Source organism: Quercus robur, chromosome 8 (assembly GCF_932294415.1).
Source record: "Quercus robur chromosome 8, dhQueRobu3.1, whole genome shotgun sequence".
Classification (NCBI taxonomy): domain Eukaryota; kingdom Viridiplantae; phylum Streptophyta; class Magnoliopsida; order Fagales; family Fagaceae; genus Quercus; species Quercus robur.
The window spans coordinates 60,951,775-60,979,620 of NC_065541.1; the positions used below are offsets into that span (position 1 = coordinate 60,951,775).

The window sequence follows — 27,846 nt, forward strand, 5'->3', positions numbered from 1 at the left end:
TAAGTAGCAAGTTATTACAGCCTATAGTTGATAGCAAAAAAATAATTATAGTGATATTTTCAAATAAAAAACAAAAAACAGTTTAAAATCTAGGATTTGTTGTAAAAAATATTGTGAATGTTGCACTTCTAAAAAAAAATAATAATAATAAGAGTTTAATTAGCAAACTTTTACTAGTTTTCATCTAAATCTACCACTAACACCACTGTTTTACTTACCACTATCAATCTACCACATCAACAAGTATGAAAAATTTTGTCAAATTTTTTTTGTCTTAAAAATTCAAAAAAAAAAAAAATTCTATGTAGTTCATATTAATTAGTAGTAATTTTGCATCTAAATAAGATGATCAATTTTCGCCTTAGGCCCCCAAATGCATCAAGCCGCCCCTGGTCTCATGATAGCTCAAGAATATTTAGTTGAGGGATACGACATGTACATGCAAGTTTAGATTTTGGAGATTGTCTTGTAAAGATCTCTAAAACCTTAACAGTAAATTTAGACATCATCTTTGTCAAAAATGGTGTCTTTGTGTTTGTAAGAAAATGAAGAACATAAGAGTAAAGTTGTGAGAGAAATATACAAAAGTTTTTTTAACGTGAAAACCCTCCATGTCGGGAGAGGGAGAAAACCCTGGGCACAAGCCAGTTGAACATTCTACTATTTTCAAAAAATGGTTACAATGGAGGTATTGTGTTACAATGGAGAAAAAGAGAAGAAAGAGGTGGAAAAAGAGCTTCCACTGTAGTGTCAAAAAGTGTCTATCCCATTTTTCATTGAGTCTTTTATCCTTCTTTAATAATGGTGAAAATGGGCACATGTCATTTTCCTAATGGGTAAGGTGTTACCTTTCCATTAGAGAAGGACAAGATAAAGTCTTGACAATGGGACCACACGCATTTGGTGCTTCTTTGACAAGTGTGCTTGTGCTTGTACTGCACGCAATAATGCTTCCTTAACAAGTTGGCCTCTATTGTAATATTCCTAAAACCTGTAGCTGTGATTTGTTGCTGCAGCTGTAATGGTCCAGACTGATCTTGCTATCACTTTCATCCACTATCTGGGACACATGGTGATGGTGAACTAAAAACCAGACCATCTCCAATTCGTCCCTAGAGTCGTCTAGGGCCAAGAAGGTTAACCTAACATAGGAAGGCCATCCACCGTGAGGAGGTCATCCATCAAAGAAGCAGCTGGACGACCTCTCAACACTTAGAAAATTTTCAGAATGAATTTACATACAAAAGCTTATGATTCGAACCACGTTCTACTATTTAGAAGTATAAGCAAAATTCTTGTTCATCGCTATAACTTCCCACTAGGTTATTAACTTCTAATAGCAGTTGTAGAAGATAAGATTAAACCTACTAACTTCTATAGTAGTTGTGGAAGTTAAGTCTGAACCTTCTAACTTCCATACACGTTGAGGAAGTTACTAATTAAGTAACCACTCCAAAACTCACTATATAAGGACTCATCCACATTAAATGAAAGTAAGTTTCCACTGCTCCTAAAATTGGAATTCTTGAGTTCTAGAGAAAAAACTAACTTAAATATCGGAGGGTTCTTGGCCGGTTCACCTCGGTCACCTTTGATCTAGTGTTTCTTTCTTTCAAGCCTTCCAAGCAACTTCCAGTCCATTGAAGTTTGGAGCATTCAGCCTACTAATTTTCTGTGGATCATCAGTTGGCGTCGTCTGTGGGAATAGAATAAATTTGTGATTTGCAATTTATCTTTCTTAGACAAAAGGCTGTATGGTCCAGACAAGGTCAATGGCCACTAGTCCAAGCCATCAGGAGAGTGAGAATGCTTCCAGCCACCCCAACCGTGCTCACCAGTGAGCACCTACCACACAACCGCCTTCCATCCAACAAATACAGTTCATGGCAGCTGCTATGGCAGAATTAACCCGTCAGAATCAAGAGTTGACCCAGGAGATCAACCAAAGGAGGCAACGTCATGAACGACGCGTGGAAGGACAAGCTCAGAGTCAAGAAGTTAGAGAAGGAGAAAATGTTGAGCATAAGAACCACTCAAGGGGTACCACTTCACGAAGGGTGCCACACTTGAAGAGGGAGATGGATCCAATGAAAAGAGTCACGGACGAGATGAAGGAGAATATGCGAAGAATGAATCACGTAAATAATTTAATTCATCGAATTGATTCCCCTTTCATAGCTTCCATCAATAGTCATCCCCTGCCTTCCAAGTTCAAGATGCCTTCCTTGGATTCATATGATGGAACACGCAATCCATGTGATCACAATGCACCTTCAAGACCACAATGCACCTTCAAGAAGTTCCAGATGAGATAATGTGCAGGGCCTTCCCAACCACCCTTAAGGGGCTAGCACAAGCGTGGTTTAGCAAGATACCTCCAAACACTGTTGATTCTTTCGAAGAGTTGAGTAAGTTGTTTGTCAACAACTTTATCGGAGGACAAAGGCACAAACGCTCCTTATCCAGCTTGTTGACTATAAAGTAAGGAGAAAATGAGAGCTTGCGGTCTTTCATCACTCGCTTCAACAGGGAAGCCTTGACGAGGAGTTAGTTCGGATTTATTTATCCACAAGCAATATGATCAAGAGCCACAGACCATGGCTGAACTCGTCCACTTAGCCCAAAGTTTCATGAATGCAAAAGATGCAATCATTGCCAAAAAGAGGAAAAGAGCATAGAGAATGGAAGTAAACCTCCTACTCCATCCTAAGGAAGGCCCTCGTCCAAAAAAGGCCTCGATAGGAGAGAAGAAAGATAGTGATAACAAAAAGGTAGGATTGTCTTCAAGAAGGAGTTAGCACTACAGGCCCTTGAACGCGCCACTTGACTAGGTGCTTATGCAAATCAAGGATAATCCATTCTTGAAGTGGCCAGAAAAAATGAAGGGAAATCCCAACAATCGCAATAAAAGCAAGTATTGCCGCTTCCATAGAGATCATGGGCATGACACGAACGAGTGTTATGATTTAAAGCAGCAGATAGAGAATCTTATCAGGCAGGGAAAGTTGAGGCATTTTATTGGACAAGATCATAAAGATGAGAAGTTGAAAGGAAAGGTAGAAGAGCCATCACAGCCCCCACTTGGAGAAATAAGAGTTATTGTAGGAGGAACTTCAACAAAGCAATCTTCCAAGTCAAGAAAGACATACCTGAAGGTGGTAAAGAGCTTCCAACTCTCTGGACGACCACCAAGGACGAGGGGGCGGACAAGTAGGCCATTACTTTTGCAAACAAGGACACTGGAAGGGTCCATCACCCACATGACATGCAATCATCATCATTTTGCTCATTGTGGATTACATGACTAGAAATGTGTTGGTAGATAATGGGAGTTCTGCAGACATTCTATATTACCCCACCTTCTAGCAAATGAGACTTGGATGAGATCAACTTCGTTTAGTAAATTCGCCCTTGGTAGGATTTGGAGGAATGAAATTACAATCTATAGGCACTATTACACTACCTGTAGTGGTGGGAGCATATCCACAATAGATAGCCAAATAAGTAAATTTCCTCGTCGTAGATTGTTCATCTTCCTATAACGCTATCATTGGACAACCAACTTTAAATAGTTGAAAGGCAGTAACATCTACATACCACCTATCTGTCAAGTTCTCAACAGATTACGGAATAGGGCAAGTACAAGGGGATCAGTTAGCCGCTAGAGAATGCTACTTAGCCATGTTGGCTATGGATGAGCAAGTGTAGACGATGAACATAGAGGAAAGAAGGGTTGTTGCAGAGCCCACTGAAGTACTGGAAGACATCCCTCTAGAAGAGGATAATCTCGAGAAGTTTACCAGAATTGGAACAAGTATGGAAGAGAAGACGAAGCAAGACCTCGTCCAATTCTTAAGGAAGAGTATTAATGTTTTTGCATGGAGTCATGAAGATATGTCAGGAATTGACCCAAGTATTATTACTCATCGATTGAATGTGTATCCATTTTCCAAGCCTATTCGTCATAAAAAGAAGGTTTTTGCTCCTGAACGGGATAATGCTATCAAGGAAGAGGTCCAAAAGTTAATCACAACAAAATTTATTCAAGAAATCTATTACCCAAATTGGTTAGCTAACGTGGTGATGGTCAAGAAGGCAAACGGCAAGTGGAGGATGTGTGTAGACTTCACTGATTTAAATAAGGCTTGTCTTGAGGATAATTATCCATTGCCACGCATTGACCAGTTGGTAGACTCAATAGCAGATCATCAGTTGCTAAGTTTCATGGACGCCTTCTTAAGTTATAACCAGATAAAGATGGATGAGGCAGATCAAGAGAAGACATCCTTCATTACTAGTCAAGGTTTATTTTGTTACAAAGTGACCTTTGGTTTGAAGAATGCGGGGGCAACTTATCAGAGGTTAGTCAATCACATGTTTCATCCACAAATAGGACAAAATGTAGAAATTTATATGGACGATATGTTGATGAAGAGCTTAGACGAGAAGAAACATCTGGACAACCTACAGGAGACCTTTGACACACTTAGACGATACAATATGAAATTGAATTCAAGTAAGTGTGTCTTTGGGGTTTCGTCACATAAAGGAATTAAAGCGAATCCTGACAAGATCCAAGCCATTCTAAACATGGAACCACCAAAGAATGTCAAGGAAATCCAGTCCCTCACTAGACGAGTTGCAGCTCTAAACAAGTTTGTTTCAAAAGCTACAGATAAATGTTTGTCTTTTTTCAAAGTTCTCAGGAATGCATTCGAATGGACGAATGAGTGCCAAAAGGCCTTCCAGGATTTTAAAGCTTATCTTACCATGGCTCCCTTGCTAAGTCCATCCATACCAAGTGAGGAGTTGTACTTATACTTAGCAGTATCCCCATATGCAGTAAGTTCAGCATTGATCAGGGAATAAGAGAAAGTGCAGAAGCCTATGTATTATACAAGCCGAGCACTAAAAGGAGTAGAAGGATGATATCCGATGATTGAAAAGTTGGCTTTTGCATTAATAACAACTTCCAAGAAGCTAAGACATTACTTCCAGGCACATGTCATCAATGTCATGACGGATCATCTGCTCAAGAAGGCGATGAACAAGTTGGAAGCCGCATGACAATTAATCCAATGGGCTATAAAGTTAAGTGAGTTTGATATTAGGTATCAGCCCAGGAATGCAATAAAGGCTTAAGCTTTAGCAAATTTCATTGTGGAATTCACTCCAGGTCATGGTAATCTAGACGAAATGGAAGAGACTAAGACATAGGTCGTCCATGTAGATAGGTTGTCTACACTATATGCAGGAGGAATAGGACTTGTATTGCAATACCCTGAAGGAGATAAGTTAAAGTATATGGCTCGTCTACACTACCAAACAACTAACAATGAAGTTGAATATGAAGCCCTTCTTAAAGGACTGGAATTGGCTAAGTTCTTAGGGGCCGAGTCAGCATTTATCCAAGGAGACTCTCAGTTGATCATAGGCCAAGTGAATGGAACATGTGAAGCAAAAGAAGAACAGATGAAGAAATACCTCAGTAGGGTGAAACGCCTTATTAAGAGGTTTAAGGAAGCCAATTTCTTTCAAATCCCAAGGGAGGAAAATATGGAAGCAGACGCCTTAGCAAATGCAGCATCTACGGATGGATTGGTGGATGAACTTGATGAAGTTCAATACATGTCTACCATAGATCTTCCAGAGGTGCAGCAAATAGAAAGTGAAGGGAATTGGATGACCCCGATAATAGCTTACCTCAAGGATGGAAGGCTTCCAGAAGAAAGAGACGAGGTTAGAAAGCTAAGGATCATATCAACTAAGTATATTCTTATAGACGAAGTGCTATACAAACGAGACTTTTCTTAGCCTTACTTAAGGTGTTTAACTCCAAACGAAGCAAACTAAGTGTTAAGGGAAATTCATGAAAGAGCATGCGAAAACCATTCAGGAGTTAGAGCACTCGTCCACAAGGTCATCCGTGTAGGGTATTATTGGCCGACCATTCAAGCAGATGCTAAGGCTTATATGAAGGTGTGTGATCAATGTCAACGTTTTAGTAACGTCCCTAGACAACCATCAAAGTACCCTACTCCGATGATGGTCCTATGGCACTTTGCGCAATAAGGATTGGATATTTTGGGTCCTTTTTGAATTAGAACCAAGCAAATGAAGTTTTTGGTGTTGGGGATTAATTACTTTATTAAATGGGTGGAAGTTGAACCCTTAGCAAAGATCACAAGTAGAATGTCAAGAACTTCGTCTGGAAGAGCATTATATGCAAGTTTGGGGTACCTAGGATACTAGTGTCAGACAATGGATGATAGTTTGATAACACACCCTTCAAAGATTTCTGCGAGTAACTTGAAATTAAGAATCATTATTCCTCACCCTCCCACCCACAAGCATAAGTTGCAAACTGATCCTTGTTGAAGATCATCAAGACTCGGCTTGAGGGGGCAAAGGGAGTATGGCTAGATGAACCACCAAGTGTTTTATGGGCTTACAAGACGACTATGAGGACCCCCATAGGGGAAACTCCTTTTAAACTAGCTTATAGAAGCGAAGCAATCATACTTGCAGAGGTACACATGGCTAACCATAGGGTGATGAAGTATTAAGACAAGGAGAATGAAATACAACTTCGTCTTAATCTCAATCTAATTGACGAGGTAAGATGGATGCGGAGCACAGAACAGTGAGATATAAAAATCTTATAGCTAGGTAATATGATGCAATGGTGAAACCCAAGCACTTTAACATTGGGGACCTCGTCCTAAAAAGGGTCTCTTTGGCAACTAGAAACCCGACCCATGAAAAGTTGGGGCCTAATTGGGAAATGCCTTATAGGGTTATCAATTGCAAAAGGCAGGGATCATACTACTTAGAAGACCTAGATGGACTGAAGCTAGAGCATCCCTAGAATGTTGAGCATCTAAGAAGATACTATCAATGAAGGGTCAGCCTGGACAAGCATCATCATGGACAAAGTTGAAGCTATGTGTTACTTGCTTCATAATTATTTATGTTTATTGCTAGTATTACATGTTTTTAATATTTTAGTTCCCTAAAAGTGCATTAGTTTTCAACTTTTGCGCTATCTATGGATGAATTTGTGATGGACGAAGTCATGTACTTAGTATATCTGTTTGTATATAAGTATTTTTGATTCCCTAAAGGCACTAGCTTCTAAGCATGTGCTATGCTTGTGGACGATGTTTATGTTATGTATATATAGTTTGGATTCCCAATGTATATAATGTTGTATGAATTTATGATTTTCATGTTGTTTTCATTTTAACTAATCCACAAGAAGGCTAAGGCCCAAGACAAGTAAAATCTCTAGATGCAGGGATGTAACGTCTATAAGCTTATCTTAAAATAAGGATAAAGCAAAGAAAAATAAACCTAAGATATATTTGTCTAATCAATGGACAAGGTAAAACCTAAGGTATATTCGTCTACTCAATAGACAAGGTAACACCTAAGGTATATTCGTCTAATCAATGGACAAGGTAAAGCCTAAGGTATATTTGTCTAACTAATGGACGAGAAAAAAACGTGCACGTAAAAATTATTCAAAATCCATGGATGAATCTGACCAACCAACCAGTCCAGTCTTTGGATGAGTAAATGCTAGAAACGTCTTAAGACGAGTATAGGATCGTCCAATCTATGGACGAGAAATAATGCAAGCTATAAGTCAAATCTATGGTCAAATAAAGCTAGAAACACCATTCATAGATGAGTTACACTTTGTAAAAATTTAAAGAATGGTAAGAGTGTTGAACATAAAAAAAATTATTCTAACATGGACGAGCTAAATGCCTTCATGAGTGGACGGACCACACTTAAAAATCATAAAGATAACATGGATGATGTAAACAAAGGAAATTCATTCATAAAGCACATAACATGTTCAACATTAAATGAAGCATGAATATTGAAACAAATATTCATTCATAAAATATAAAAAGGGTAGACAACCATCGTCCAAAAGCCCTTATATTGTTCAAAGCTAGTGAGGGCCATTGTATCTGCTACACGTCCATAAACTTGGACGAATAGATCATACTTGTAGAAATTTTAAAAATAAAAAGCCCAAAACAACAAGCACTTCCAATAAATTAAAATGATAAATTTTTTCTAAAAAAAAAAAAAATTTACTAAGATAAACCACTAGGGGCATCACCTCTAGACTTTGGGTTGTCCTTGCTAGCATCAGGGGCGTCCTAGACAGGTTCAGTTGAAGCATCATCCACCATGTTGACATTCTCGGAGCTCGTCGGAAGTAGGGAACTCTCTATGGCAGTAGGGATTATGAAGGAGTCAAAATCCGTCTCAGGGTAGCCCTCCTTGGCATCAGTATGGAAGTTTTCATAGCCAACAGCATAATGACAATCTTGACGAGTCTTGAACTCGTTTAACCTTATGAAGGCTGTGACAGCTTCCTTTTGAGCCTCCTCCATGGACGAAGTAAACCCTTGAACCTTCACCTCGAGATGAGTGATACAGGTTTCCTTCTCAATAGAGTCTGCCTTGAGCTCCTCCACTTCATTCTTTAATTTCTGCTCAATTCCTTATAGACGATTAAGCTCCTTAGTCAGCCTGATCACCTCCCTTTTCTTCAAAAGAACCTCATTGTTCAGCTCTTTTCTCTTCTACTTGGCAGCCTTAACATTGTCACAAAGCTCCTTGGTTTGGGTGGACGCAGTGTAAAATTTTGACATGGTCTATAGATGGATGAAGGAGAGTTAAAAATCTTCCTTGAATTTTTTTGAAAATAAAACAAAAACAATGAAAATTACATACCTTGAAAAGGTCATGGATGGCAAAACGCTCAAAGTCCTTCACTGACATGTTATAGCATGAGTTCACCTCATTGTCAGTGATGATTCCTTTGAACGTCCTCTAAGCATAACCCTCGTCCAGTACCAAGTTGGGAGGACGCTTGGTTTTCACTGAAGGGCTGCAGGAGGAGGGAGGTCCTCAGGCTGGATGGACGAAGGAGTAATCTGGACGAGAACCAAGTATATTGTTGAGGCGTCTAGGTGTACCGTCGTAGCAGGGAACTTTGGAACCTTAGGAAGAGGAGTCTTGCCAAACTTCTGTTTCTTGGAACCTCGACGAGTAGGAAGGTCACCAAGGTCCACAAAGCTGGATATACCCTTCCTCTTCCCAACCTAGACACCAAGCTTTTGGATGATCAAGGGAGTGACATTGTCCAAGACCTATACGTCATTTTCACCCTCAGTACCACTTGCAACGCCTTTCCCTTTATTTTCCTTCATAGTGGTTAACCCTATGGTAAAAATGCATTATTATTGTTATTATTATTATTATTATTATTATTTAAAGTTGGACGAAGCTTACTTCGATGAGTGGTCTCCTCATGGCAAGGTTTTCAGCAATAGGCTTAGGACCAAGTCCCCAAGCAGCTAGACGACTCAAGGTCACCATGCTGTGGAAGGACACCTCAGAGAAGGCACGAACTCTGTCAATACGTTCTAAATAAAAAATATCCAAGTGTGGATGAGTAACACCTACACCAATATAAAAGAAGATTAGACGAGGAAAAAGTTAGATAAAATAAATAAAAGAAATGAAGAAAGACATACCTTTAGGACGAAGACGACCTAGGGGGTTGGTAAAAGGAGGGAAGGGGGCACTATCTACATCAACTGGGTCCCTAGCCCAATTTCCAGAAATAAAAAAGTATTCTTTTTTCCAAAACTTGTCAGAAGAACTACGGCCCTTAATCAAACTAAATTGAGGGCCCCTAGAAAAGAACTAGTGAAAACCAGCAAATAGTTTAATCTCTGAGGAATTATAGCAATAAAGGAACTCATCCACTATGAATGGACGGTTCCCATCAAGCGCCTCACCCATAACACTTGCAAGGCGACTATTGTCCTTCATCCATTAGGGTTGAGCTGGTTTGTTCCAATACCCAACCTATGGAAGAGACCTCTACAAAAGGAATTCAAAGGAAATCTAAGATCTGTTAGAAGATAGGAGGTATATACACCAAAACCTGAAAAAGGAAAACAGCACCATTCCCCCTCTTCAAGTAGATGAGGTCTAAACTTGTTAGGAATTTGGTATCTACCTACAAAAGTTTTTAACTTATTTGCATCCAAAGTAGATGCTACCTCAGGGGCACAACTATAGATTACATTCTCTTCCTCCTCTTCGTCTTGAGGAGGACTAAGTGACCTTCTGGACGAGCTAGCCTCAACGTCAGAAGTCATCCTACGTTGCATCTCCTGGAAATCCTTTAAAGGAAAACCAAGGACCCCAGACGAATAATACTCGTCTAAAGAACTACTATCACTACTATAACTTGTACTACCCTTACTACTCTCATAACTATTGCCACCATTCCTAGAGGACACGTCCTGATACTCGTCTATCTCTCTCTCTAGGCTACTACTAGAAGCAGACATAATTAGAAGAATGAATAAAGACGAAAACCTAAGGATGAAGGGAGGAAGTACCTGACGAGACTAGAAGACGAGGACTAGACGAGGCTCTTGGACGAAATGGCAGAACGAAAATTATCAAAACAGTAAAAGGTAAGAGAGAGAATACATATTTATAAGGCTCAGAGGTGGGCCAACGAAGTAACGCGGACCAACCAAAGGTTGACACGTGGCATTTTCCTTAAAAAATAAATCGATGCAACCAGCCAACCGATGAGATTATGACACGTGCAACAATCTGGAACAATAAAATTTACCAGAGTAAGGACAACACGTGGTACAACAATTGACCATAAAAATGTTGATGCGTGTCAAAAAAACCAATGGTTATACTACAGTGTTTTGGACGACCCTTAGATAAGGGGGCAACTGATGGTAAACTAAAAACCAAATCATCTCTAGTTCGTCTATAGAGTTGTCCAGGGCCAAGAAGGTTAACCCAACATAGGAAGGCCATTCACTGTAGGGAGGTCGTTCGTGGGTATAAAGGTCGTCCATCAGGGAAGCAGCTGGACGACCTCTCAACACTTAGGAAATTTTCAGAATAGATTTACATACAAAAGCTTATGATTTGGACCACATTCTACTGTTTAGAAGTATGAGCAAAATCCTTGTTCATCGCTATAACTTCCCACTAGGTTCTTAATTTCTAATGGCAGTTGTAGAAGATAAGATTAAACCTACTAACTTCTAAAGTAGTTGTGGAAGTTAAGTTTAAACCTTCTAACTTCCGTATACGTTGAGGAAGTTACTAAACAAATAACCACTCCAAAGCTCACTGTATAAGGACTCATCCACATTAAATTAAAGTAAGTTTCCACTTTTCCTAAAATTTGAATTCTTGAGTTCTAGAAGAAAAACTAACTGAAGTATTGGAGGGTTATTGACCAGTTCACCCCAATTACCTTTAATCTAGTATTTTTTTCTTTTCAGGCCTTCCAAACAACTTCCAGTCCATTAAAGCCCAAAGCATTTAGCCTACTAATTTTCTGTACATCATCACATGGGTCCTTCTATTTAATTTCTTCTCCATTATTTCAAAAATAAGTCATTTTATCCCTTCATAGATCAAACTTTATTTCTAGTTTTAAGTAACAGTGTATAACTTTTCATATCATTTCAAATTTGAATTTATATATGTGAAATCTAAACCTGACCAACAAAATTGACCAGATTTGAAATTGATAGATCTGATGGACTGGTGTACAGTACAACTGTACATACACGCAAACGACATCGTACCAATAGCGAATAGTACACAGTCAGTCAGTAACAAAAGCCCATTGCGTGACGCCAACGCCACACTCACGATCTCACTGCAGGTGAGGTGGCACTCGTTCAATGGTTCAAAAAACCGTTCCCGTGACCATCACCGTTGCATTAGCAAGAGCCACCAAACTAAAAAGAAAGAAAGAAAGAAAGAAAGAAAGAAAGGGCTTCCATTCCATTTCCACATTTCCTATCCATCCATCCATCTTTTTCGTTCTTCTCTCTCTGGGAGCCCTAGATTCTCTCTTCTCTCACAGTCTCTCTCTTTTCTCCTCCGATATTTTCTCTAAACAAAAACAATGGTGAGTACTTCGATTTTTTTTTTCTTTTTTTTGTGTTCGGATCTGTAAAACTATTTGTTGATTTGAGTGAAATCTCTATGGATTTTCAGTGGACTAGAAATTTAACTAGGGTTTTGTAACTTTTGTTTCGGCTACTGATCTACTTGATTCTGATTTGATCATTTTTTTGTTGTTGATTTTTTCGATGAACCGTTTGGTCTTCGCTACTCATTTGATCTGTTCAGATGATTTTGCTTTTGAGTCCGTTTGATCTGTATGTATATTTGCGTTCTGTTTGTGTGTATCTGTGTACATAGTACTATGTATGTGTTTAAGCTTCGCTGAAATTAATGCTCTGTGTTTCATATTATTCTGTCGGTTGTGTATTCTGTGACTAGGTTTCTGTGTTTGTGTGGTTGGCTTCAATGTTTTGCTTAATGAAATGATTTGGGACAGGAAATTTTCTGAACTCTGTTTTTTAGTTTTTAACTGCCTTGATTTAAAGCTTTGAGAACTTCTGATTTGTTCACTTGATGTTTTATGCCAAAATGAGTTGTGCTTGTGATCTAGTTTGCTTAGTTAAAAATGAAGATAAACTATGAATATAATCAAAGTCATTGGGAAATAACTTGGAGTATTTTAATTTGCTTAGTTGTTATGACAAATGCCGTGAATGTTAATAAGGAGAAGAAAGAAACTAGGATCTTGTGTTGTTATTTATATAATTATATCATTATTTGCTCGTCATGGTATTTTCGATTGCAAGTTGTTGAAAATATTTTTGATGAAAGTTGTATGCTCTTGAAGAAACCCTTGACATCTTCGTTGGCAACACCAGGGGTGCCAATTGAGCTACAAGGCTCTTGGCAATATGTCGCAAGGTTCTATGTTAAAGATTTAGGGTTATTTTTATATTTCATTTCAAAAAAAGCCTCTGTCTATGTTAAATATGGAAATGTTGATTTCAAATAGTTGGTATTTGATACTTGCAACTATTTTATCCAACATGGCAGGCAAACGCAGCATCTGGGATGGCTGTACACGATGATTGCAAGCTTAAGTTTTTAGAACTGAAGACAAAAAGAACTTACCGCTACATTGTTTTCAAGATTGAGGAGAAGCAAAAGCAGGTTATTGTTGAGAAGCTCGGTGAGCCAACTGATAGTTATGAGGTTTTCTCTGCAAGCCTCCCTGCCAATGAGTGCCGTTATGCTGTGTATGACTTTGATTTTATGACAGAGGAGAATGTCCCAAGGAGCAGGATTGTTTTCATCGCCTGGTATTCTTTAGTGTTTCTGAGTTTACCATGTTCTTGTTCCGTGCTCCTGTATTATTGTTTGTTATGCTTTGTGCTTTTACTGATCTATTATATTATGTATGAAGGTCCCCTGATGTTTCAAAGGTGAGAAGCAAGATGATTTATGCAAGCTCTAAGGATAGGTTTAAGAGAGAGTTGGATGGTATTCAGGTGGAGTTGCAAGCTACTGATCCTACTGAGATGGGCGTTGATGTTATTAGAAGCCGCACTAATTAAATTTGAAGTGTGAGCTATGCAATGGAGATCTTTCCAACTATCTGGTTCAATGTTTATAGGTCGTGGAACTTAGAACTTGCTTTAATCTATGCTAATGGCTTGGTGTTTATTTAAATTTTTTCTTATTTTTTTGAGTGAAAGGCAATTCGGCTTGGTGTTTTTTACATTTAAAACTTCCTGAATTGTTATCTGTGGCTTTATTGGGTATACTATTTAGTGTGAAACTATACACACTACTTATATGCTGGATTATGAGGTACATATCAATTTCAGTTTGCTCATTTGAACCCTATATTGTATTGTAGATCAGGCTATTCTTTTGCCTTCCCCAATACTGAGTTTGTCCTATGGTTACTTGATTTTCTTTCCAATTTTTTTGGTGACATAGGAACAGTTTTTAAAGTGCCCGATAGGCCGAAGATGTATTCATCAATTGCCAATAAGAGTAGATCAGTATTAGCATTGTCAGTCCTTGCTATTCTTTTTAATCTTTTTAGGTCCTGGGAATTGATAATTTTATATTTCTAACTTATACCATTACCATTAAATCGATGGGCAATAGTGAGCAACATTATGTTTAGTGTTTATCCATAGACTTGCTTATGCAATCTAAACCCCTGGCCAAGTGAAATGTTCTTTTTATTCCTTTGATCGGTCAAGGGACTTTTGCAAGATTGTATGCCATAGCAATATAGCATTATTGTGGCAGTGGTAACCGGGACCTTTAATAAAAATAACATTTTCGTAATTTTAATTTTAATTATCTTTGTGAGGTTGTATATTTCCCGAGTACAAGGTTTTTGCCTCTCTTTTTATTAAAAGTTTTTCTAATATTAAAAAAATAGTTAAAAGTTAATTGTGATCAAGCAGTTCTTTTATAATTTTTATGTAAGGGAGTGGTAACATGCACAATACATCAGAGTTATGCTGTTCGCTCAATACATTCCTTCCTCTCTATCCTTGGAATGTTAGGTCATGGCTGCACTAAAAATATAGATATTCGGGACTTCCATATCCATTGTCAAGCATTCATAGGCCACAAAGAGTCATGGTGTTGGAATAAAATCTACTAACTCGGTTTGCTGTAAGAAGCTCGTAGTGTAGAGATTATCCAAGTAATAATATTGTGCCGAATAAAAATCATTTGTCCCATTTTAAAATAACTTTTTATGCTATTAGTCTTAGCTTGTCATATTTTTATTTTTATTTTTTCCTTTTAAAATCACCAAAGGTTAAAAAATGAAAAAATGGTTTTTAGTTAGCTTACTTGTAAATTTTCTTGTTATTGAATAAGAGATACGATGATTAAGAGCAATCATCATAGAATAAACATCATAGACTTAAAATATTATCATATCTATCAAAATTCAAAAGAGAAAAAATTAGTTATATGACATATTGTAATTGGTATAGCATAAAGTGAAACACTAAAAATAAATAAAATTTTCATTCAATTGTGCCTAGGAATTCGATTTGGTCTAAATGATAGTCAACCTCATAATAGGTCTACTTAAGAGATTTTGTGTTGATTTAGGGCATGTTTGGTACATAAATTTAAACACACGTTTTCAGTTTTTAAACAACATTACACGTATTTTTACATACTTTTTCACCCACACGTATTTCCAAAAAAATTGAAAACTGTTGTTTAAACACACGTACCAAACAAGCCCTTATAGTTTCAATTTTCATTTGGGTTGAGAGACCAAATGATCATATCTTCAACAAGGAGATGCAGGAGTTCATACAGAGCAATCTCTTGCATACTGTGCAAGAAGAGATGTTCAACTTAGCTGCTAATGTGAGCACAATCAATGCTTCATTTTGGCATTGAAGGAGGTTTAGCAAGACCGGTATAGCAAGACCGGTATAGCCCCAAATTTCACAATTTGGATCTTATTTTAGTATAATAAGTAAAATTTAATTTCAGAATTCCCAAGTGTACTATTCAAAAACTTTATAGTAAAACACTTTCATTCAACACAAGAGAAATAAATTCTCAATGTGTTTTGTACATAGATGTGGGTACAGAATCATCATTGTGATAGGGGGGCCATTATTACATGAACATATCCCAGTCCCACTAATCAAGCAAAGAGCATAGGGTAGAAAAAGTAAAACTTTCTATTATAATTTTGCAGCACACTATTTGTAAATAGCATCATGAAAGTTCAAAGCGACCCTAGATCGTAAACAAACTCGATAACAAAAGACAAATGAATTTGAATGAAAATTGGGTGGAATTAAAAGAAATAAAATTAGATTTAATGAAATTCTAACTAAAATTTTAAATTATTTCTATATATTTAAAATATGTTTAATAATAATATTGTTATAAAATGATTTCATTCATTTTTTTTATATTACTCCTAAACAAAATTATTTACATTACACGTTTATTTTAAAACATCCAAAAAAATCTCATCGAAAAAAAAAAAAAGAACAAGATTACTTTTTTTTTTAGAAGAAAAAGAATACTTAAATACATTCTATTTAATTCCATTTATTTCTATTCTTTATGATATACTCATTTTATTTTTTAAATTATACTCATATTGACAAATTATATTTTTACCAAATGAGTAATGTCACATCCACAACATTTTAATAACTGTGTTATAGCTCAAAAAAATAAAACAACTATTTTATAATAAATTTTATATGGCAAATTATCATTTGTAGGTTAAAAAAATAATGTAACTTTTTTTTTTTAGAGAAAAAAAATAATGTAACTTAGTGTACCAGATTAAAACAAATAATACCTTTGTAATTTAAAATTTGTTGTAGACTAGTACGATAATATCCAATAATTATAATACACACGAACGAAACACGCAAAATCCAACTCACCTTCATGATCTCACAGCAGATGAGGTGGCACCCGCTCAGTGGTTCAACACACCGTCATCGTGACCAGCATAGTTACATTAGCAAGAGCCACCGAAGTTGAAAGAAAAAGGCTTCCACTTTTATCCATCCACCTATATCGTCTCTCCTCTCTGTCTCTCACTCTCTCTCTATATTTCTTGGAGCCCTAGATTTTCTCTTCTCCAGTCCTTCTCCTCCGATATTTTCTCTAAACACAAAAAAAAAAAAAAAAAAAAAAAAATGGTGAGTGCTTCGTCTACTCCTCACTCTCATGCTCTCTTTCTCTGCTAATTTTATTTTTCTTTTGGATCTGTAAATTTGTAAATTTATACGTTGATTTGTGTGGAATCTCTATGGATTTTCTTGAAATTTGACTAGGGTTTTTGCTAGGTTACTGATCTGCTTGATTCTGATTTGAGATCGTTTTTCTATTTTGAGATTTTTTGCGTCAAACCGTTCGGTCTTCGCTGCTCATTTCAGCTGATCTGTTGAGTTACTTATGCTTTGAGTCCCGTTTGATCTGTATGTATATGTGTGTTTCTGTTTGGGTGTATATATACAATACGTGTTTCATATTGTTTAATAGCTAATTTTTTTAATGTCGGTTGTGTATTCTGTGACTGGGTTTTGTGCTTCTTTGTTTTGCTTAAGGAATTGCTTTGGTATGTGAAATTTTCTGATAGTTGATTTAAAGTTTTGAGAATTTATGATTTGTTCGCTTAATTGTGGTTTAGTAAATAATTTGGAGTGCTGGAAAATAATTAGAATTTGAGAAAGAAAGCTAAATAAGAATTCTGTGGTTTTCTAACTGATCTTAAATAACGAATAAACTCTTTTTATATACAATAGTTAGTAACAGAGTAAAGAAAGTGAAACTAACTAACTAACTGGACCGATAGGCTATAGGCTACTTACATGTGTCAAGAAATAACAGGTAAATTACAACCAAACTAGATGTAGTATAGTCTCACTGGACTACAAGTGTTGATGCTCTCGTTATCAATTCTGTCCTCCATCTGAACACAATTCACTTGATTGCTTCTTTGATACTTCCCCTCAAGATGAGCATGGATATTCTTGAGGCTCATCTTGGAGAGTAGATTATGAAGTTGTTGTCCACATTGTTTAGTAAAGGGATCCACAAGTTGATGTTTGCTTGAAACATGAAATGTCTTTCTATCCCGTCTTGAATCCTAGATCTATATGCTAGTTCTATATGTTTAGTTCTTTCATGATAGAGTGGATTGGCTCTATATATAGAGTCTTATCATAATTAAAAAGTGTTGTGTGTTGAAGTAAAAAGTCCTTTAATAAGGCAATCAACCATACAATTTCACTCACAACGGTAGCCATGGTTCTATATTCAAATTCTGCAAAAGATCATGATGCAGTATATTGTTTCTTTGATTTCCATGAGATCAAATAATCTCCTAGGAAGACACAAATATCTGTTATAAATCTTCTAGTGTCTGGGAAACTTGCCCAATCTGAATCACAATAAGACTTCAAATGCAGAGTTGACGGCTGACCTTGATCGGAAGTTGGTTTCAAATATCAAGATCATGTGTGCATCTTGTAGATGAGGGAGTCTTGGCTTTCCCATAAACTGTCTGAGTCGATTAGCACTTAAACTAATATCTAGTTTGGTTAGAGTCAAATATAGAAGTTTTCCAATCGATCTTCTATGTTGATAAGGGTCTGATAGTTCATCTCCCTCATGGTTTGAAACTTTGAGATGCTCTCTCATTGGTGATTTTTACATCCTAAATATATCAGCCCGAGTTCTAATGTATACCTCCTTTGACACACTGCAATTCCATTAGAAGGTCTTGCTACTTCTAACAAGTATTTGAGTGGTCCAATATCTTTCAGCTTGAATTTATCATGCAGCAAATGTTTGAATTCTGTATAACCTTCCAGCTCGTTGCTAGTTATGATTATATCTTCTACATAGACTAGAACAACTATGATTGATGAGCCTTGAAGTAAACACTGTGGTCAGCTTTGGGCTGTATGAGTCAGCGGGAAATATTTTGGAGAATTTTTGTTTGCTCGGTTGATATGACAAATGCCATGAATGACAGAAAGTGAAGAAAGAAACAAGGACCTTGTGTTATTTTTTATATAATTATATAGTTATTTGGTCATCATGGGATTTTCAATTGCAGTTGTTTAACTTATTTTGGATGAAACTTGTTGTATGCTCCTGAAGAATTGATATGTTGCAAGGTTCTTAATCATTAAGTGATATTATTTCTTCCAATTTTTTTTTTATTCATTAGAAAAAAATCTCTGAACATGCACCTTATATGTGTGAGGATGGTGTGTATATCTGTGTGTGGGTGTGGGCATGGGTGTGTATGTGTGTTAAGTATGGAAATTTCGATTTTAAATAGTTGGTATTTGATACTTGTAAGTATTTATGCAACATGGCAGGCAAATGCAGCATCTGGGATGGCTGTACACGATGATTGCAAGCTAAAGTTTTTAGAACTGAAGGCAAAAAGAACTTACCGCTTCATTGTTTACAAGATTGAGGAGAAGCAGAAGCAGGTTATTGTTGAGAAGCTTGGTGAGCCAACTGATAGTTATGAGGATTTCTCTGCAAGCCTCCCTGCCAATGAGTGCCGTTATGCTGTGTATGATTTTGATTTTATGACAGAGGAGAATGTCCCAAGGAGCAGGATTGTTTTCATCGCCTGGTATTCTTTAGTGTTTCTGAGTTTACCATGTTCTTGTTCTGTTCTCCTGTATTATTGTTTGTTATGGTTTGTGCTTTCACTGATCTATTGTATTATGTATGAAGGTCCCCTGATATTTCAAAGGTGAGAAGCAAGATGATTTATGCAAGCTCTAAGGATAGGTTTAAGAGAGAGTTGGATGGTATTCAGGTGGAGTTGCAAGCTACTGATCCTACTGAGATGGGCATTGATGTTATTAAAAGCCGCACTATGTGAGCTATGCAATGGAGATCTTTCCAACTATCTGGTTCAATGTTTATAGTCATGGAACTTAGAACTTGCTTTAATCTATGATAATGGCTTGGTGTTTTTTACGTTTAAAACTTCATGAATTGTTATCTGTGGCTTTATTGAGTTATATTATTTAGTGTGAAATTATACACACTGCTTATATGCTGGATTATGGGGGTACATATCAATTTCAGTTTGCTTATTTGAATCCCTTCTTGTATTGTAGATCAGGCTATTCTTTTGCCTTCCTCAATGCTGAATCAGAGTCTGTGGCTACTTTTTGTTAAAATTGAATTTCGTAACTTTTATTTTTGGATAATTTTTGTGTGAAATTGAATGAGTTTTTTAAAGTGCTTGACGATAGGCTGAAGAACTGGGATTGGCATGCAGTCCTTGGTTTATTGTTTAACTTTTTACCCTTTTTTGGTACCAATACTAAATCTATAGGTACAACTCTTCTTCACCCAAAAAAAAAAAAAAAGCTCAAGAACTATTTTTGGAAAATGTTCCATAGTCCCACTAATCAATCAAAGAGCATGGAGGTAGACAAAGTAAACTTTCCATATTAAATTTGCTGCACACCGTTTTTAAAGAGCATGTTGAGAGTTCAAAGCCACTCCGAATTAGATTGTAAACGAAGTCAACTAGTCATGCGAATGAAGATTCATAATCAAAAGTGACATAACAGCTCTTTCAGCCTATATGAGTCTACTGTGTTCTCTAGACGCTAGAATATGTGCTTCTCTCTCACCATTAAAGTGCTACAACTACATCCTCCAAGAAAGCAAGCTCTCTCTCTCTCTCCCTCTCATCTCTCAACATCAGCAATGGCATTGAATTGACCTCAGAAATCTCAAAGTTAACTTTAACCAGTTTGTTTGTTTTATTTTTCCTGAGCAATTGCAAAAAATATACTACTTAATGGTACAAGCAACTAAGAAGGAAAAAAAAGCAAAAAATAAGTCATAGATTATACTAAAATTTTGCTATGTTTCAAGAAAAATAAAAATAAAATGTGACTATGAGTTTGGATTCAACTATGTTATATCAAGATCAATATATACGGCATTTGGAGCTTTGATCGTCTTCTTTAGCCTTTTGGCAATTCAGTTGCTCATGCAACTACAAAACTCTCTTTTAGTTCTGTTGAGTCTTTTTGTTTTAATATGGACAATTTACCAAGAGATTTAGCTTTTATTTGTAAGGTAGATTGTCCATCTATTCCACTTTTTTGAATGGAATTTATAGATTTAAAAAAAAATATATATATATATATATATATATATTTATATATGTTATATTAACCATTCATTTTGTTATTATTGTTCAATGTGAGACTTTACTCATATGTGTATACTCAAATGCTTAAGTGTGGCATGGTCTTTTTTGAAGCCTTAAATCTTAACCTATATATCTATCACAATGTAAAACTAAAAATGACAAAATCTTCTAGTGAATTTATTCACATCAGGAACCAGCTCAAATGGTTAAGATCACTCTTCATAATCACATTAATCCTAGTAATGATTTACATCTACATCAGCAATACATTGAAATGAAACCAGAAACTTTAAACATTAACAAGTTTAAAAAGATATACTAATAGTTGTTACAAGCAACTAAGAAGGGAAAAAATAGAAAACGAAAAATAAGTCATAGATTAGCCTAAAATAGTACTATGTTTCAAGCTCCACAAATTAAAAATAAATAAATAAACTCAGCTTCTATTAACAAGCTATTTGACTATTAGCTAACGAGTCTATAGTCACAGTAGCGGAATTGCAAAAGAAAACTAGTAAATCAAGAGCGGATTAATTGCTCGCAGCCCGGTTGAGAACGCTGAAATTGAATCTTGAATTTGCTTTGATCCCAAAAAAGTCCAATCTCATCACCTACTTTCAGTTGCCTCCTACTCACAAAATCTCGATTCCACATTCCATTGAAGACATAACTCCCATTACTTGACCACTGTTTGAAGCGCAATTGATGTTCGGTCTTGGTATCAAAATCCCAAACAGCAACTGCTACCCCATCCTTAATGCCTTCAATGAAGCTTGTGTCCCATTGCGGCAAAATATGCTCCTTTACCAAGTCCTTTGCTATCAAGAGCCTTGACAAACCGTCAATATCACTTGCTGTAATCTTCTTCTTCATAACCCAAGGGTCATATAGACCAAGCTTCAATTCCGTTGAAACCTCCTCAGAGTCATGATGGGTTTTGGGGCCAAACTTGTTTACCAAACTGGATTGGAGTCGATCGATCACTGGAATAGGTATAAAATTATGGAAGTTAGGCTGTTTTTCAGTAGTTTCAGAAGCAGAGGAAGAAATAATGTCATCGGTTATGGAATTTTCTGTGTTGGCCTCAAATGAAAGCGATGGTTCCAACGAAAGTTCACTGTTTTCGCCGTCTTTTTCTCCTTGGTTTTGCTTGGATTGTAGCGCAAGAAACATAAGAAACGAAAGAAATTAACAAAGACAAAAGGTTCGTGTTTGTGTTTCATGGATGTTGAAGAGAAGGGATAGTGGGACTTGTATACAAAGGAAACTATTCCTAAACCATGAAGGTGTAAGATTTCGAACGTTGTGAGGAATGGTATAGGAATCAATATTATATATATATATATATATATATATATATATATAATAGCAGAAACTAAGAGAAAATGAGTTCTTAGAATTAAGGAGATAATAACAAATAGAAAAAGTACCTACCTAAAATTCAGACATGTATAACTTTAAAAAGCGATACATTATATTGTTTGGTAACACTGAAACACCGTTCAAAAATGATAAATTATAATTTTTCACTACGTTAAACACTGTTTGGAGCCCTCTTGGTATAAAAAAGAAAACTAACCGCTAAGAAGAAAAAAAAAAGAAAGAAAAGAAAGGACTGCTACACGGAGAAAGGAGAAAGAGAGACCGAGAGAAAAGAGAGACAGAGAAATAGAGAGGCAGAGAACGGAGAAGGAGAGAGAGATTGAGAGATCAAAAACTGTAGTTTGCAATCAAGAATGAAAAGTTGTCTCTCACTTCCTGTCAAATTTCTTCATCTAACTGTCCGCTAATTTCTTTCCCTCGAATAAGAAGAAGTAAGGAAGATGAAGCGTCAAGAACGAAGAGGAGTCAAGAATGAAATAGAGGGGCAGAGATGGAGACAAGGGCACCACCCAGATCTTCTGCCATCACCATAAGCCGCCACTCACTACCCAACTATGGGAATTGGAATCGCTACTGGCATAGCTCTGTTTTAAATTTAAAAATTTAGGGTTTTTGGTTTTTATTTGGAGAATCAATTGGGTGTTGATTATGATTTAAATTGGTATTTTGGGTTAGATTCGGTTTTGACTTTTGATTAAGGGATACGGAGATAGAAGAAGCAAGCAGAGTTTGTAGGCACCAAGAGAGAAGAATATCTATGGCTGGCCATTGCTTGTTCCCTCGCCATACTTGGGCCATCGGAACCGCAAGCACACATGAAGAAAAAACTATGACCATACGCCACCCAGATCGTCGGAATCGGCACCGGTACAATTTTTTTTCCCATTTTTTAGATTTGGCCATTTGGGTTTTTTTGTTGATATGTTTAGGTTAGATTCGTTTTTGTTTCGGGTTTTTGGGTGCTTCTATTTCTAATCTTTATGAAAACATTGAGATTAAATAAGTATAGGATTGAAATCATTGGGTATTTCCGTTTCTAATATTTATTTTCCTTTTTCAATCTTATTTTAGGTCTTTCTGCCGGAACATCATACACCCAGATAGAGTCCGTAAGGCACAGAGAGGCAGGTCGCCGTATACCTGTAACCGGTAAAGTTATTGTTTTTGGTTTTTTCCTTTTCGTTTTCAAATCTGGGGTTTGAATATGATTTAGGTTTGAATTTCTTGGTTGGATTGGTTTAGATTTAGCTATTTCAATTAGATTTGGTTTTGAGTTAGGCTTCCATTAGCATGCCACTGATAGGTAATTTGGCCAGTTGTTAATTTTTAACATTTTAAATTATTGTTGTGTTAGTTCTGGCTTGAATTAGATTGGTTTGGTTTTGAGTGATCATTTACGAAATTCATTACAATTAGTATTTTTTCTCTTTTGAAAATTGAGACTACTAAGTTTTTGAAATTGACAGCACTGATCAGCTTTGCTATGCCTAAGATATAATCAATATATACATTTTATTATATGCTTACAAATTGTTTGATAAAATTCTGCTGTTTTTTAATTCTAAAATTTATTTTTATTGTTTATAATTTAAGTTTTATGATGTGTATAATTCTCCCAATAGTACCTAAATGATTCAAATCATTGGCTTCTTTCTCCCTCAGGTTTGTATCAGTTTATTTTATAGTTTCTTTTTGTTTGTATGGAATCAATAATTTACTTCTTATTACATAATAATTGTGTTAATTTTATAATCATTGTGAAACTGAGGGTGGGAGAGAGGGACTTACTTTTAATGTGATATAGGTCAAAGCTTAATGAAAGTTTGGGCAATAATGGAGTTATTTTTAGGAGGAGCATGTAATTCAGCAACACAAATATACCTCTGTTTGGAAGAATCTCAACTTTTCAATTAAAATAGTGACAATATTTTGAATATGATGATTGTTTTTGTAATATCTCCTGTTCAAGGTTCTAATTTTCTTTTTCTCATACAGGTGGTGTGTACATGGGAAAAAGGGATTTTGACTCTGATATAGAATGCTCCAGAAATTATCATGTAGCTGTTTATTTCTGTTGTTGCACTTGATGTGATTAATCAGTGCTTACCTTTGGAATCCTGATGTGTTGTTGCATTGTTATCCTTCATCTCTATATTTTGTATATATATATATATAGTAAATTCATTTTTTAGTTTTTTAGTTTTTTGGTTGGTTGTAATTTCAACACTCTTTTTGCTATAACATACAGCTATTTAGACAATTAATTCATTTGGTTTCCTTGCATGTTCTGTGTTGATTTCTCAGTTTATGTAGTTACTTCTTTTCATTTGTAACATGACTTAATAATGTAGTCACAAGAGCAAGCCTATTTAGGTCCTTATTCATGTGATCAATGCTACTTTGTTGTTGCTTTCCTACTTCTTAATGTTGTATATTGAAAACAAATTTGGGAATGTTGAGTGAACTTCCATTATAAAAAAAAAAAAAATAAGGAAGAAAAATTAAACAAAAGAGAGATCCAGAAGAAGTGGATGAACTTTATAAATGTTGGATAATTTTGTTTTAATTAAATTTTTTTTTTGGTTGGGGAGCTGTATTAGTGATTGGGTTCTACAGGGTTATTAAAATGAGTACTAGGTGTTCGATAAAATCCTGCAAAGAACTTGGGATAGAAAAGGTTACGTTTGGGTTATTCTAAAGCAAAATAAGAGGAACTGGATTGAGTTTATTAAAAATTAAAAATTATCCCGCGCATTGTGCGGGTTAAACACTAGTATATATAAAAGCAGAAACCCGCACATTTTTTGAAGTTCTCTTTATTTAGTTTTCTACTTTAACAAAGTTTGCATTTATATTAAAGTATTAGTTCATTGAATTAGCTAATAAAGTAAATGCATATATTAATTATCTATTGTAGTACATTAATTATTTATATTTAAATGAATTTATATAATTATTTTTATAAACTCTATATAGGAAATAATTTTTAGTTGAAATAATAATAATAAATTTAGAATATGACTTTCTTACTTATATTTAGTTGTTTTGACAACAATTGTCACAAAAGTTATAAAAATAATTAAATATTTGTAAATCCACTAAAATTAATCTTAATCCGTTAAATTTAACTCCTTTGAGTGTGTGTGCATGCGCACGCTCATGTGTTTGTGTGAAACTAACACGGTAGTATGTATTCTATGTAATTAAAAAGATTACTAACATAATAAATATGTTTATTTTGTTATATTAATTATTTTAAGCATAATGAAATTTTAATATCATTTTTCTAAGATTTATATAAGAAATAATTGGTTTTTTTTTTTTTTTTTTTTTTTATTTATAATGTGAGAAACAATTGATTTGAAATATGGCATTTTTACTCAAATTTAGTTATTTTTGCAACAATTGAAACCATGTCCAACAAAAAGGGTTTTTTTTAGTAACACACAATCAAGAATGTAAAAAAAAAATATATATATATATATATATATGCATTTTTAGTAGGCATGAAACATGCCTATCTATATTAGCTACTATATCATGCAATTTTCAATTTGTAAACACATATATATAGTATGATCAAATCACTATACTACTCTTAGGGTATTCTTATTTTGTCTATATATAAAATAACTTAAGATTACAATTTTCTACAATGAAATTTATTAAAATATCTTTTTTATACATTGATAGTTGGGGGTGAGGATTTGAATCTTGGATGTTTTTATTGGAAATTGAGGTACCAATCAGTTAAGTTACAAGATTTTTAGCAAAACTTATTGAAATATTGGAGAAAACTAATAATAAATTGCACCGCACATCATGCGGGAACTCAATTAGTTAGGATAAACTTTGAAATCCTTTGTATTTTTGCCGCATTTAGCCGTTTTATCATTTATGTTATGAATTTTGATAAATGCTTTGTTTCCTTATTCACGTAAATTGGGTCGAGTCCCACTAAACCCTTTATATGATCCAATGCTTTTTAGATTGGATTGACAATATATATTTTTGAAAACCTTTTTATATGTATTTTGATTTTTGAGATAAAAGAAACTGATTAAGGTCCAACGGGGAGACATTTTTCTTGATAAAATATAGAAGTTTTCCAATATCATACCCTTCTCAACACAGAAGATTGATGAACTTTCGTTGGAACCATCGCTTTCATTCGAGGCCACACAAAAAAATTCTTGTTAGAGTCAAACATAGAAGTTTTCAATCAATCTTCTATGTTGAGAAGGGTCTGATAATTCATCTCCTTCATGGCTTGAAAGTTTGAGATGCGCTTTCATTGGTGAATTCACAGTTTTACAGCCAAAATAACTAGAATCAGCCAAGAGTTCTAATTTATACTTCCTTTGACACACTGCAACTCCATTAGAAGATCTTGCTACTTCTAACAAGTATTTTGGGTGGTTCAAGATCTTTCAGTTTGAATTTATGACACAGAAAATGTTCGATTTCTGTATCACCTTCCAACTCATTGCTAGCTATAGCTTATGAGTATATCATCTACGTAGACTAGAATAACAATGATTGATGAGCCACCTTGAGTAGTTAGCTTTAGACATTGAATTAGCGGGAAATATTTTGGAGTATTTTGGTTTGCTTGGTTGAGATGACAGATTCCGTAAATGTTAGAAGGGGAGGAAAGAAACAAGGACCTTGTGTTATTGTTTATATAATTATATAGTTATTTGGTCATTCATGGGATTTTCAATTGCGGTTATTTAACTTATTTTGGATGTAACTTGTTGTATACTCTTGAAGAATGTATATGTCTTAAGGTTCTTAATCATTAAGTGATGTTATTTCTTCTAAAATGTATTTTTTTTTAATTTATTATTATTTCATTTTTTAACTTTCAAATTTTTCATAGAAAAAAGCCTCTGAACATGCACCTAATATGTGTGAGAAGGATGGTGTGTATATCTCTATACCTTAGAGTAAGGAAATGTTGATTTCAGATAGTTGATATTTGATAATTGCAAGTATTTATGCAACATGGCAGCCAAATGCAGCATCTGGGATGGCTGTACATGATGATTGCAAGCTTAAGTTTTTAGATCTAAGGATAGATTTAAGAGAGAGTTGGATGGTATTCAGGTGGAGTTGCAAGCTACTAATCCTACTGAAATGGGCCTTGATGTTATTAGAAGCCGCACTATGTGAGCTTTGCAATGGAGATTTTTCCAACTACTGGTTCAATGTTTATAGGTCATGGAACTTAGAACTTGCTTTAATCTATGATAATGGCTTGGTGCTTTTTACATTTAGAACTTCATGAATTGTTATCTGTTGGCTTTATTGAGTTATATTATTTAGTGTGAAATTATAAACACTACTTATATGCTGGATTATGGCGGTACATATCAATTTCAGTTGTTTGCTTATTCGAATCCTTTATTGTATTGTAGATCAGCCTATTTTTTTGCCTTCCCCAATGCTGAATCAGATTCTGTGGCTACATTTTGTTATAATCGAATTTCTTAACTTTTATTTTTGAGTAATTTTTGTGTGAAATTGAAGGAGTTTTTAAAGTGCTTGACGATAGGCTGAAGAAGCTTTTATCAATTGCCGATAGAGTGGATCAGAATTGGGATTGGCATGCAGTCCTTGGTTTATTGTTTTTAACTTTTCACCCTCTTTTGGTTTCAATAATAAATCTATAGGTTCCTTTTCACCAACTATTATGGTAAAATGTTCCATAGTCCCACTAATCAATCAAAGAGCATGGGATAGAGAAAGCAATGGTCTGTTTGGTAAAGTTGTTTGAATAATAGTTTTCGTTGTTTAAACAATACAACACGTATTTTTACAACATTTTT

At 35.3% G+C, this 27,846-nt stretch overlaps 3 protein-coding genes across 3 annotated transcripts; 2 read left to right on the top strand and 1 right to left on the bottom strand.

Annotated features, from left to right (window-relative positions):
• Positions 1 to 11,830: 11,830 nt before the first annotated feature.
• Positions 11,831 to 13,803, top strand: LOC126697448 (actin-depolymerizing factor 2-like). Its single transcript, XM_050394452.1, has 3 exons — positions 11,831 to 11,998; positions 12,991 to 13,256; positions 13,361 to 13,803. Exons 1-3 carry the CDS (start codon positions 11,996 to 11,998, stop codon positions 13,509 to 13,511), a joined length of 420 nt encoding a protein of 139 aa, XP_050250409.1. The 5' UTR covers positions 11,831 to 11,995; the 3' UTR covers positions 13,512 to 13,803.
• A 2,667-nt stretch (positions 13,804 to 16,470) lies between these two features.
• On the top strand, positions 16,471 to 19,559 carry LOC126697447 (actin-depolymerizing factor 2-like). The gene is made up of 3 exons (XM_050394451.1): positions 16,471 to 16,622; positions 18,816 to 19,081; positions 19,186 to 19,559. Exons 1-3 carry the CDS (start codon positions 16,620 to 16,622, stop codon positions 19,334 to 19,336), a joined length of 420 nt encoding a protein of 139 aa, XP_050250408.1. The 5' UTR covers positions 16,471 to 16,619; the 3' UTR covers positions 19,337 to 19,559.
• A 1,592-nt stretch (positions 19,560 to 21,151) lies between these two features.
• On the bottom strand, positions 21,152 to 21,805 carry LOC126696571 (B3 domain-containing protein At2g33720-like). The gene has a single exon (XM_050393287.1). It carries the CDS (start codon positions 21,803 to 21,805, stop codon positions 21,152 to 21,154), a length of 654 nt encoding a protein of 217 aa, XP_050249244.1.
• Between the last annotated feature and the right edge of the window lie 6,041 nt (positions 21,806 to 27,846).

Bases quoted from the DNA above. Each gene is read 5' to 3' on its own strand.
- LOC126697448 (XM_050394452.1), top strand. The intron at 13,257-13,360 runs GTATTCTTTAGT...TTATGTATGAAG, and splicing joins AGGATTGTTTTCATCGCCTG to GTCCCCTGATGTTTCAAAGG.
- LOC126697447 (XM_050394451.1), top strand. The intron at 19,082-19,185 runs GTATTCTTTAGT...TTATGTATGAAG, and splicing joins AGGATTGTTTTCATCGCCTG to GTCCCCTGATATTTCAAAGG.
- LOC126696571 (XM_050393287.1), bottom strand. From the start codon at position 21,805: ATGTTTCTTGCGCTACAATCCAAGCAAAACCAAGGAGAAAAAGACGGC.